Below are 11,925 nucleotides of genomic sequence, written 5' to 3' on the forward strand. Positions count from 1 at the left end.
GACTGAAGCCTAATCTTACCTTTTTAACCCCATTTAGTGACCTAAAATCTACTAACCTTCAGCTTTACTGCCTAAAAAATAAATTATATGAACCTTACACCTACGGATTTAAAGCTATCTACCTGAAAACTTCTGTCTAAATTTAGCTGCGTTTTTAAGTTATTCCTATATGATACATAACTGGCGCATGGTGAGATATGTTGCCGATTGCGCCAAAAAGCGCTAACCAACGTAACCAACCGAGGTTTCTAAAAAAAAGCTTTCTTAACATTTAATGAGTACAATAAAAAGGAGCAAAAATAGATTTATGTATTTGCCCGTTCATCGGTGACCTTGATTATTCAAGTCATAACTCCCAAAGTCTAATCTCCACATGTGCTGGCCAGTTCGCAATCTGTAGGATCAGGGTTGTCGATTTCTCAAAATGGTTGGGGGTGCTCAACCCCTGCACCGGGTGAAAGATTGCAGCTTTGCCATGGGGCACAACCGTACAAGGCATGGTTGGGTAATGGGTATCCCCATAAGGTACTAATAATCCCGGGATTTCCACTAATATTTCCCAAAGGTTGAACGTTCTTCAAAATCATTCTGTTCGCCCTAGTACTTGGCTACCTCATTACATAAACATCTTTCCGAAAAAAGTCGTACATTTGCCGGCAGCTCGGCAGCAGCCCCAGCACCTCTGTAATAAGGTGACAGAAACCGATGACCGCGGTTAGCACCGGTGCAGCAGCCCCTGCGGTCCACAGGGGCGGACATTGCGCGGGAGGCAACGGTATAGCTAGGAGGCTCTGGCGTTAATCAGACGATCACAATAATCGCAAAAACATGACAGGTGATCGCTTTTCGATATTTATGGGTTTACGATTTTCCTCAGTGGCGTAGCCAGGTGGGCCCGTGAGGCACATGCCCCCCCCCCATCAGGTTCAGGGGCCCATCAGGTTATTCGGGCCTGAGGGGCACTGCGGCGCCAATTGGCCGCTGAGGGTCCAGGTTGGCTATATTTGGACTCAGAAGGGCCCCACAGGGCTCGTAAGAACACCTCATGGGCCCACAAGTACCAACATTAAGATCTCCATAAGGGCCCAAGCCAGCCTCTGAGGGCCACTTGCCGGCTTCTGGGGGTCTTAACCGGCCTATAGGGGCCAGCTCTAGGAGCTGCACACCCGCCTGTAATGGCCCCACACCCATTTCTCTGAGGGCCCCTATAACGGCGACTGTGAGGGCCCTCACCGGCACCCCTGAGCGCCACACCGGCGTCTCTGAGGGCCCCACACCCCTAACTCTGAGGCCCTACACCAATGCCTTTAAAAACCCTACATGGGCGGTTCTGAGGGCCCTTGACAGTTACCAGCGACCCTGACGGCCCCACACAGGTGACTCGGAGGATCCCAGCGGCGTCTGAGCGCACCATGCCAGTCTCTGAGAACCACACAAGGCTCCTGAAGGCACCGGTGACCTCTTGATATCTTCTTGTCGGCCTTTGAAGGGCCCGTTCCGTAATAGCAGTTCTGAGGGCCCCACGCGCGCCTGTGATGGCCCTAAACCAGTGTCTCTGAGAGCCACCACAACGGCGCCTGTGAGGGCCGTCACCGGCGACTGTGAAGCCCCCACACCGGCGCCTCCAGTCCGAGGGCCCCACATTGTCATATCTGAGGGCCCCACACTAGTGCCTCTTAAGGCCCTATATCGGCGGCTCTGAGGGCCCAACATCGTAGCTTCTGAAGGCCCCACAAGTGCGCATGTGACGGCCACTCTGTCACCGGTGACATTTGAAGGCCCCACACCGGCGACTGAGGGCTCCATCGGCGTCTAAGTCCGTTCCGGTCTCTAAAGACGACCCCACAGGGTTTCTGAAGGTACCACCGGCCTCTGATGGCCCTTTGCCGGCCTCTGAGGGCCCGTCGCCGGTCTCTGGAGCCCCTTGCCGGCTTGTAAAGGGTACGCGCCAGCAACTCTAAGGGTCCGACACCCGTGTACGACGGACCCACACTGCAGTGTCTCAACAACTTAACGTCTTTTTTCGCTCTTCTTCTTAAAACTAACTTTTCTGGCTTTACATCTTTATTTCATGCCTTGTAAATTGCGTAATTGTTTTATTTTTATTAGTGAAAGACTGCAGAACAATTATTTTCCTCAAGCAGAGTTAGTGGGAGTTATTGAGGGACAAAATCATTGGGGGTGCCCGGAAAACCATTGGGGGTGCTCATTTGAGCATTAGGGGTGCTGCAGCACCCCCAAAGGTATACAAATCGACACCCATGTGTAGGATCGAGTTTTGTCTGTCACTCATGACTCAACAACAAAAAAATCGTGATTATGAGCAGTTCTTCGATGGTTATGGGGGGTTTGAATGAGGACGTGTTGGAAACATAATCCAAATATTGATTATCGCTCCTTGTTGTTGTATGGTCATGGCTCCGCCCAATTTGGTGACATAATCTTAAATCTGACATAATCTTGTTTTCTGCCTCAGCTCTGGAACATGGTGAACACATTGCAAAGTGCAGACATATCAATCGGCCTTGATATCAATCAATAACAAAGTTATGTTTTTACTGCCATATTGTCTTCTGAGCCTGGTCCTGGTTGCTGGCACAGCTTTTTGTACATTACAATTCTGTTTTTTAAGGTCTATTGAAAGCAAATGTTGACATTGTTCATAACTCCAAACAAGTTGAAGTGGATTTCTCTTTCAGGCACAGGAATAACTTACTAGTGAACAAACTGCAAGGCTGCAACCCACCAGCCTGTCATGGGTAATGCTCAGAACCGAGAGCGTGGCCAGTCGGCGAGCTCAGCGTCGCCAGTCACCAGGGCGACGGTGGCAGAGTCAGCCTTCAGGTCAGCTATCAGTGGGTGCTAGATCTGTATGAGGGGGAGGGGCTAAGGTTTGACTGGCCTCCAGGTATTGGTAGATATTTTGATTACCTACCATCTTAGCAGTTAGCAGTACTGTGTGATAACTGATAACTAACTGTGATAACTGTGTGACAACTGGACAAGTCTCAAGTTTAAGTGATACCTATGTGTACCTAGGAGCAATGATGTGTGGCTTCAGTGTGAGAGTCCATCATGCAAGTGTAACTGAATCTATGACCATGTGGTGGCATGCAATGTTTAACATGGATCGTGTGCATACATTTGATAGGCACTGCTGTAGAATGAGAGCTACACTTTTTTATAAGTGGTTCAGGTTGCATATAAATCCATTTTACATCATTTATTTAAGGGTCATTGTGATCAGCTGCTGTCATTGCCAGTCATTGTAAGTAGTGATCTGATTACTCATTGATGAGTATGTGAAGTTTGTTTTTGGTAAACTGTTCTTATGTTCAACATCACAAGACATAAGCCCTGCCTAGATCCAGATCCAACTTGCTCATTGGTTGGCATTCAAATGAGGAGTTACTGTAACCAGTAAAACGCCTTTTGGGCGACCAACGGAGCGAGCGAGAGGATGGGCCTTGCACGTGCGAAATTGCGAGGGGGTACCCCCAACTAACTTGTGCACTGCACCCTACTAACCGGTCTTTAGCGATGTGCCAAATTTCAGCGCAATCGGCCTAGCCGTTCTCGAGATCTGGAAGCGGCACACTGCACGTGCGCACGTGCAAGCGGGGTCCAAACTGACTTTTGCACGGCACCCTACTAACTGGTCCCCAACCGTGTACCAAATTTGAGCGCAATCGGCCCAGCCGTTCTCGAGATCTGGGAGCGCCCCCTGCACGTGCGCACGTGCTGTAGCACCCCAACCTGGTGTCCTTGGGGCACTTGACCTGACCTCAGAGGTCACCGGTTGACGTAGGACCTTAAAATCGGGTATCAATCTCTGCGTCTCGTAACGGCGCACACGCTCGTTTTTTTCCGCGACGCGCCAGCTCCATCAGGGGCGAAACGACTAATAAGCATTTCGGCAAATGGCATTTCGACTTTTTTGACAGGTCGGCAAAAAGCACATCGGCAAAATGACATTCGGCGAAATGCATTCGGCAAATCGCCTTTCAGCAATTACCACCTCGGCCGGCGCGTATGTAGAAAACCAATAGGTCCGGTGAGGGTTAAATTGTTGTGTATCTGGCCGCTGTTTTATCTTACCTTGCTAATTTATATCGAGTCTTACTTTCTAGTCTTAATATTTAGAAGGTTCTTTCTTGTAGCACACTTGTTTTATTAGTACGACGTTATGGGCGCAAAATGACCTTAGCAGTCGGCGCGCCCTAAAGCCCCAATCAACAAACAAACGGCTTCAGGCCGAAGGCCTGAAGCCTGATGCACAACCACTTAACCTAAAAATAATTGACTTATCATTGTCTGCAATCTATTAATGTATCTTCTTCCTTATCCACGGGAAGGCAAAAATCAGTAGGTCAGGTAAGGTAAGGTTTAGTTATGTTTTTCTTATACTTTGGTGACATGTAAGTGGGTTTCTAGCTTTGAAAAGCGAGTCGGTCCTTAAGTTAACCCTCGCCCTGGCAGGGGGGGTCGATGCGACCCCCCTAAGGTTTTTCGAAGATAGCGTAAAAACGGCGGTGCGCAGCGCCGCCAAATTTAACACAGCCTATGGGGCAACCTTTTTACATATTACCTGAAAATTTCAGGTCCGGGTGACCTTGGGTCAGGTCACCAGGTCAGAAAAACCGGTACAAGGTCATGGTCAAATTTCAATTTTCTTTTTGCACCTGTCCAACTCACAGTTTTCGACTGATTGCCTTCAAACTCTCAGGATGTGCTAAGTTCACCGAGTTGTATAACATATATTCCGGCTTTTTTGAGGTCACTGACCTGAGGTCAGTTAGAGGTCATTACGTCGTAATGTTAAGCCTACGGGAAAATACTAAATTCGGAAAATACTGGAGATATCCGTTTTGTTCTATCACTTTTGTGCTTTGAAACCACGGTACTTAACAGCAGGTCACTTGGTGCTTCTTTGTTTGGTGTACTAATCCATGGGTCAGGTCAAATGAGGTCAACTGAGGTCAAATGACGTTTTTGCCAATAACTTGGCACATAATGACGCTAGAGCTTAAAAAATGGTACCATTGTGTTTCTGGTGATCAGCCGAATCGAATGATATGCAATATGATGCAATTTGGTTAACTTGAACTTAATTTATTAAGCTAAGTTTACTTAAAATTTAAGAAAAACTTTAAGTACACTTAAGCAAGCTAAAAAGTATATCATTCGACGCGCCTTGACGTGCTGAGTTCACTGGTGCTTTTCTTTTTTTTTCTCTATCTTAATTAGATCAAAAGTTATAAGCGAAAAACTTTTGACCTGTTTTTAGCGAAATTTTTACATTTATACCCTCCCAAAACCCCCCTAAATATTGACCTAGAGCAACCAAATTTGCACAGGGGCGAAAACTCCAGGGGGCCCACCTACTTACCAAATTTGGTGTTTCTAGGTGCCATAGGAGCCAATCGCGAGGGGGGGGGGGGTCGCATCGACCCCCCCTGCCAGGCCGTGTTATGAAAAATGCCCTGCCAGGGCGAGGGTTAATACTTACGGGTCAAGTTAGGTTAGGTTAGGTTAATTTCGACTAATTGGCATTTCGGCAAATTGACATTTCGACTTATTGACTTTTCGGTAAATTGACATTTCGACTAATTGACACTTCGGCAAATTTACATTTCGACTAATTAGCATTTCGGCAAATTAGCATTTCGAGGAATTGACATTTCGACTAATTGACATTTCGGCAAATTGACATTTCGGCAAATTTACATTTCGACTAATTAGCATTTCGGCAAATTAGCATTTCGGCGAATTGACATTTCGACTAATTGACTTTTCGGCAAATTGACATTTCGGCAAATTGACATTTTCGGCTTATTGCACGTCGGCAAGAAGGTATGTCGGCAAATTGCATTTCGACTTTTAGCACTTCGCCCTTTTGACACGTCGGCAAAAAGACACGTCGGCAAAACGCATTCGACATATTGACATTCGGCGAATAAGCATTCGGCAAAATGCAGTTCGGCAAATTGTCCTGTAACCCCCCAACCTTAACCCTCGCCCCGTTGGGGGGGGGGCCATTTTGGCCCCCCCTGTGGTTTTTCCTGAATAGCAAGAAAACGGCGGCGCGCAGCGCCGCCAAATTTTCAGTACCTTTCCGGGCATCAATTTGACACCTTCACACCAAATTTCAAGTCTTAGGTCACCTTAGGTCAGGAGTTATTGAGGTCAAACTGAGGTCATGTTCGAGCAAAAATGAGCAAAAAACATGCAATCTTGAAACGCTCACCAAATCTACAGTTATCAAGCAATTTCAAAGTTCTTTATATGGTCTAATAGACAAAAAGCGGCGCTACAAAACTGCTATCTCGGATTTTCAAAATTTTGGGTTTTTGACCCAAAAAATTTCAAAAAATTGATTTTTTTAGCAAAACTAAAAAAAATCCAAAATTTTTCCGAATTTCGAAAAAAACCGGAATATATGTGATAGTCCCTGCGCTCTTCTATATACATACCAAATTTCAGATCGATATCTCGTTTTTTGGCCAAGTTATAGCGAAAAAACTTCAAAAATGATGACGTCAAATTTTTTAACTCAATTTTTAGCGATTCTAGACCTCGTACAGCAAAACAAAGACCACCATTGAACTCCCCGTGACGAGCTGCATCGATTCGATACCCATTTTATGCAAAAATATCAACTTTGAAATTTGACCTTATTTGACCTGACCTTGACCTGACCTTGACCTGACCTTGACCAAAACGTGACCTAAGCTGGCCCCAAAGGCTGCCTGACCCACATAATCGCATTTGTCATGTAAAATGGACCATAAAACACGTATCACACGACACTTTCATATTGTGACCCCCCAGTGACCTGACCTCAGTGACCTGACCTGGTATCAGTGACCTCAACTAGCAAAATATGTGTTTGAAGAACATTTCCCCATCGATGATTTTCAATGAAATGCATTTTACTCGATTTTACAACGCATTTCTTGAAATGCCTGTAAACGGTGAAAATTGGACCTTTTACCTGACCTGTGACGTCATCGGTTTGACCTAGGTCAATAAAATTGGGTCGCAAGGTAGTTCCCTGATAGGGCTATCCAACACCGTTTGCCGCTTGTCGCTACGTTGCGTGGTTCTCGAGATCTTAGGGGGGGGGGGCAAAATGGCCCCCCCCCAACGGGGCGCGTTGCTCGGCAGAGCCCAACGGGGCGCGGGTTAACACATGCAGATGAATTATCTGATGGAGACCTAACTGTGTACCGAGTTTCAATTCAATCGGCCCAACCGTTGTGCCGTTATTGAGGTTGCAATTTTGGGGGTTCTTGAAAAATGTCCAACTTTACCACGCGCCACGTGCGGTGGTTGGCAAGAACGCATGGTGGCCATCACACCACAGAACTTTTACGTCCAAGTGACATTCAGTAAAGAAGACCGCTTGTCAATCGGATGTCCCGTTCCTAAGATATTAGCTTTTGAAGAGCGTCCCCACGGCCGGCCGGCCGGCCGGCCGCTCATACTCAGGATTTTCCCTTAATTCAGTATGAGACTCCGCTCGCTTCGCTCGCTCCGTAACAATTTAATTGAAATTAGTTGAAATGGTTATATTAGTCAATTTAAATTTTGATCAAACTGTAGTTAAAATGCTTAGTGAATTGTGCCATTGAGTGAATCTGTCCTGTGAATATAATCACATCACTTCACACATCCCAAATCTGTGTCCTTCCCTCATTGTTCCCCCCAGTCCAGTCACACAGACACCAGTCCCCCGAGCTGCCCGGCCACACAGACACCAGTCCCCCGAGCTGCCCGGCCACACAGACACCAGTCCCCCAGCTGCCCGGCCACACAGACACCAGTCCCCAGAGCTGCCCGGCCACACAGACACCAGTCCCCCGAGCTGCCCGGCCACACAGACACCAGTCCCCCAGCTGCCCGGCCACACAGACACCAGTCCCCCGAGCTGCCCGGCCACACAGACACCAGTCCCCCGAGCTGCCCGGCCACACAGACACCAGTCCCCCGAGCTGCCCGGCCACACAGACACCAGTCCCCAGAGCTGACCGGCCACACAGACACCAGTCCCCCGAGCTGCCCGGCCACACAGACACCAGTCCCCCAGCTGCCCGGCCACACAGACACCAGTCCCCAGAGCTGACCGGCCACACAGACACCAGTCCCCAGAGCTGCCCGGCCACACAGACACCAGTCCCCAGAGCTGCCCGGCCACACAGACACCAGTCCCCCGAGCTGCCCGGCCACACAGACACCAGTCCCCAGAGCTGCCCGGCCACACAGACACCAGTCCCCCGAGCTGCCCGGCCACACAGACACCAGTCCCCAGAGCTGCCCGGCCACACAGACACCAGTCCCCCGAGCTGCCCGGCCACACAGACACCAGTCCCCCAGCTGCCCGGCCACACAGACACCAGTCCCCCGAGCTGCCCGGCCACACAGACACCAGTCCCCGAGCTGCCCGGCCACACAGACACCAGTCCCCAGAGCTGCCCGGCCACACAGACACCAGTCCCCCGAGCTGCCCGGCCACACAGACACCAGTCCCCCGAGCTGCCCGGCCACACACAGTCCCCCAGCTGCCCGGCCACACAGACCGCCGACTGACGGTCCCTGTGTCTCTGTGTGCGCCAGTTTCGACCAGCAGCAGCAGCGGCGGCGCGGCTCGCTGGCGCTGCAGGACGAGGACCCGCTGACGCTGCCGTCGCTGTCGCGGCGCCGCGTCAGCGACGGCGTGGAGCCGACGGCGCCGCCCGTGCCGCCGGCCTCGCCCGCCTCGCTGCCGCACCAGCACTCTGCGCCCAGCGAGGTGCCGGCGCCGTCCGCCGAGCGGCCCCAGCAGCCCCTGCTGCCCGTAGTCATCCAGTGGAAAAAGGGCGGCCAGGACGTGCAGCTGTGCGGCAGCTTCACCGGCTGGAAGCCCATCCCGATGGCCCGCAGCGAGAGCAACATCAACTCGGAGCACATGAGCATCGTCAACCTGCCCGAGGGCCGGCACGAGTACAAGTTCCGCATCGACGGCCAGTGGGTGGTGGACACCAGCGAGCCCACCGCCGACACCGACGACGGCGACAAGACCAACTACATCGACGTCAAGGGCTCCGACTTCGCCGCCTGCGAGGCGCTGAACCTGGAGACGGCGCCGGCGGCCGGCGACCTGTCGGGCTCGCCGCCGGGCAGCTACGGCCGCGAGCCGCCGCCCAGCCGCGCCGCCGCCTGGGAGAGCCGGGCCGCCAGCCAGCCGCCGGCGCTGCCGCCCCACCTGCTCCAGGTGATCCTCAACAAGGACACGCCCGTGTCGTGCGAGCCCACCCTGCTGCCGGCGCCCAACCACGTGATGCTCAACCACCTGTACGCGCTGAGCATCAAGGACGGTGTCATGGTGCTCAGCGCCACCCACCGCTACCGCAAAAAGTACGTCACCACGCTGCTCTACAAGCCCATCTAGGCTGGTCGGCCGGCCGCGGGGACGAGACGGGGCAGACGGGCCGGCGTCAGGCGGGAGCAGACGCTCGGGTGACCAGATCACCGCTGAGGCCGGACCAGGAATCTCGGCGCCAGCCGCCCACCAGTTTGACCAGATTCACGACACTGATGAGCTTTTGAGGGCCAGTGGCCGACGATACCACTTTGTTTTAGGTATTCAGAAACGTATGATATTATTACTAGTTTTAGAACATTTTGCCGTTATGGGAATGTTTTTGTTTGCTAGAGGATTGTTTTGCGTTTCGACACAGTTCGAAAATGTGTACTCATTTACGTCGCCGGCTAGATGCGCGGCGTGTACCCTCTTGCAAAAGTGCCAAATCTCGGTTCACGTAGTTGAGTGCAGCGTCTGGTGTGTTTTCGTCTCCGAATTCCGATTATCATTGTAGTTACAGTAGACCCGTAACCCGTTCGGCTGCGTGTCAGTTCGTGATCGGAATGCTCGCTCCCTGTGTTCGCTGTTCCCCGGAGACGAGTCACATCTGTGCAATACGCGGTGCGGTTCTGCCGTCGGCCGCCAGAGGGCAGGCCGCCCGCCGCAGCTCGCAGCCCGGAGCCGGCGCTGAACCCACGCTGACCGTACACGCACGCAGCTGTGTCCCTGCACCACGCGCTGTGCCAGTAATCTCTTAGGGAGGCCGCCCCATGACATGCTTAGTGGTTATGTTTATCGTGTGTTTATGCTATCTCATGACTTGTTTATGATCTGGTTCGAAATTAGGCTAGCCTGCTCAATCTTGCCAGGAAGGTCTTCTAGTCTGTATCGCTATGTCGGTGACTCTTGGAGCTTATGATACCCACCTGTTTATAAAGCGTCGTATTTTGTATCGTATCACACAGCAATCTCGCCAATTTCGCACGCGGACTGCCCTTAAGTCTCTTACCGCAGATGTGCAGCCCGCGGTCCCACAGTCTTTCGGTCTGGACACTGCTTCGTCACAGGGCCCGCTCGATCCCCCACTGCCGACTCGGCGTCCGACCCCGTGTAACAAACCTGCCGTTCATGAGCTGTCGTACTACCCGGGGTAGATCAGCAGGGCCGGGGGAGGCTCATGTATTGCCCCCCCCCCCCGCGCGGCGTTCCGGTCAGTCTGATTCCCCCACGCCCAGCCCAGCGCACTACGTCGATCTGAACAGGCGCTGTGCGAATCAATCAACATCGCGACAAATCAACATTCAGGCTCGTGCATACTCGCTTTGCGCATTGCTTACATGTGTTTGCGCCGTGATGATTGTTGGATGTATTCGTAAATGCATTACATTGGACTCGGCGATTTATTTCCCGCTGTGGTGAAGATAGTGTTATTGAGACAAATTGGAAGGTGCTCGTTAGAGATTGCAATCCCGGGATCGGGATCCCGGGATCCCGGCGGGATTTTAATCCCGATCCCGATCCCGAAATTCCGCCAATCCCGGGATCCCGAAAAGAATCGGTTTTTCAAAAAGAATGCAGCCGCTGCACGAGTCTTGTTTACACTGTTTATGGTGCTGCGTGACATAAAGCAGATAAACTATTTAGCTGGCAGCCCGTATTGGCCGTCGACAATCGACCGTGTTGGTAGCTCTCGGGTATCACCCACAGCGGTTAAGCCGCTTAAATACGTACGAAAAAAGGGTCCCGAACGCCAAAAAAAAATTGCAGCATCAGCGCTGCAACATCTTTATCAGGATCACAGATCGTTCAGCGATTCTGACTTGCCCGTCCGTGGCCGGAACAAAGGAGGTCATCAAGACAGTCTTTGAGCTCGTGTCGCAGAAACATGTCACAGATGTCACGCAAGTGACGGCATAGCTCACTGATTCAGACGTTGAAGACGGTAGAGTGGAGCTCTCCCAGTCAGTGACTCTGCTCTCAAAGCGACTTTCGAGCAAATTCTGAGAGACATTAATGATGAAATCGGAACCGGAAGGAGGTAAAGTGACCAAGCGACGTTTTGAAAACATTGTGAAATAGGGAGCTGCCAAAGTTGGGGTACACTGGTTGCGAGTTTTTAAGCAGACAGACCTACCAGCATGGCAATGGCTTAAAACTGTCGCGCTAACTACGAGTAGCGTAGAGGAAGAGTGAGTGAGGCGTGGATGTGCTGGAACCCGTCTAGTAAACGTACTGGTCGACGCACAGTTTTATGAAGGCCAATTGGGAATAAATGCTAATGCTAATCAAATCGAAACGTTTTATTCGCAAATTCAATCGTTTTTAATGCAAATGACATGGTCTAAGGATGGCTTTTGGTTGCCTCTTTGTTTGTGGTAAGCTAAAAGACGCAAAATATGTCAGTAGGAAATCACTCTTACGACATTTAGTGACAAGACCGGGATCCCGGGATCCCGAAATAAAAACTTTCGGGATCCCGGGATTGGTAAAACGTTCCGGGATTGCAATCTCTAGTGCTCGTCTCATGAATAGTTGTCGTGGGGACTGAGAACGCTTCCCATCACTCAGATTCAAAACCAGCG

The 11,925-nt window shown here is 51.1% G+C and overlaps 1 protein-coding gene across 3 annotated transcripts; it reads left to right on the forward strand.

Annotated features, from left to right (window-relative positions):
• Nucleotides 1–191: 191 nt before the first annotated feature.
• On the forward strand, nucleotides 192–10,736 carry LOC122365290 (5'-AMP-activated protein kinase subunit beta-1-like). 3 transcript variants are annotated; one of them, XM_043336394.1, is made up of 3 exons: nucleotides 192–244; nucleotides 2,700–2,844; nucleotides 8,617–10,736. In XM_043336394.1, the coding sequence occupies exons 2-3, from the start codon at nucleotides 2,756–2,758 to the stop codon at nucleotides 9,428–9,430; spliced, it is 903 nt and encodes a 300-aa protein (XP_043192329.1). In that variant the 5' UTR covers nucleotides 192–244; nucleotides 2,700–2,755; the 3' UTR covers nucleotides 9,431–10,736. The 3 variants fall into 3 exon arrangements, with proteins under 3 accessions (XP_043192329.1, XP_043192331.1, XP_043192330.1); XM_043336396.1 differs by having other exon boundaries at nucleotides 242–278; XM_043336395.1 differs by lacking the exon at nucleotides 192–244 and adding an exon at nucleotides 380–396.
• The last annotated feature ends 1,189 nt before the right edge of the window (nucleotides 10,737–11,925 follow it).

Source organism: Amphibalanus amphitrite, unplaced genomic scaffold (genome assembly GCF_019059575.1).
Source record: "Amphibalanus amphitrite isolate SeventyFive unplaced genomic scaffold, NRLGWU_Aamphi_draft 000728F_arrow, whole genome shotgun sequence".
NCBI classification, from domain to species: domain Eukaryota; kingdom Metazoa; phylum Arthropoda; class Thecostraca; order Balanomorpha; family Balanidae; genus Amphibalanus; species Amphibalanus amphitrite.

What these genes read in the sequence shown, in the direction of transcription:
- LOC122365290 (XM_043336394.1), top strand. Translation starts at nt 2,756, where the DNA reads ATGGGTAATGCTCAGAACCGAGAGCGTGGCCAGTCGGCGAGCTCAGCG. An exon ending in GTGGCAGAGTCAGCCTTCAG is followed by an intron (nt 2,845 to 8,616) that starts GTCAGCTATCAG and finishes TGTGTGCGCCAG; the next exon opens with TTTCGACCAGCAGCAGCAGC.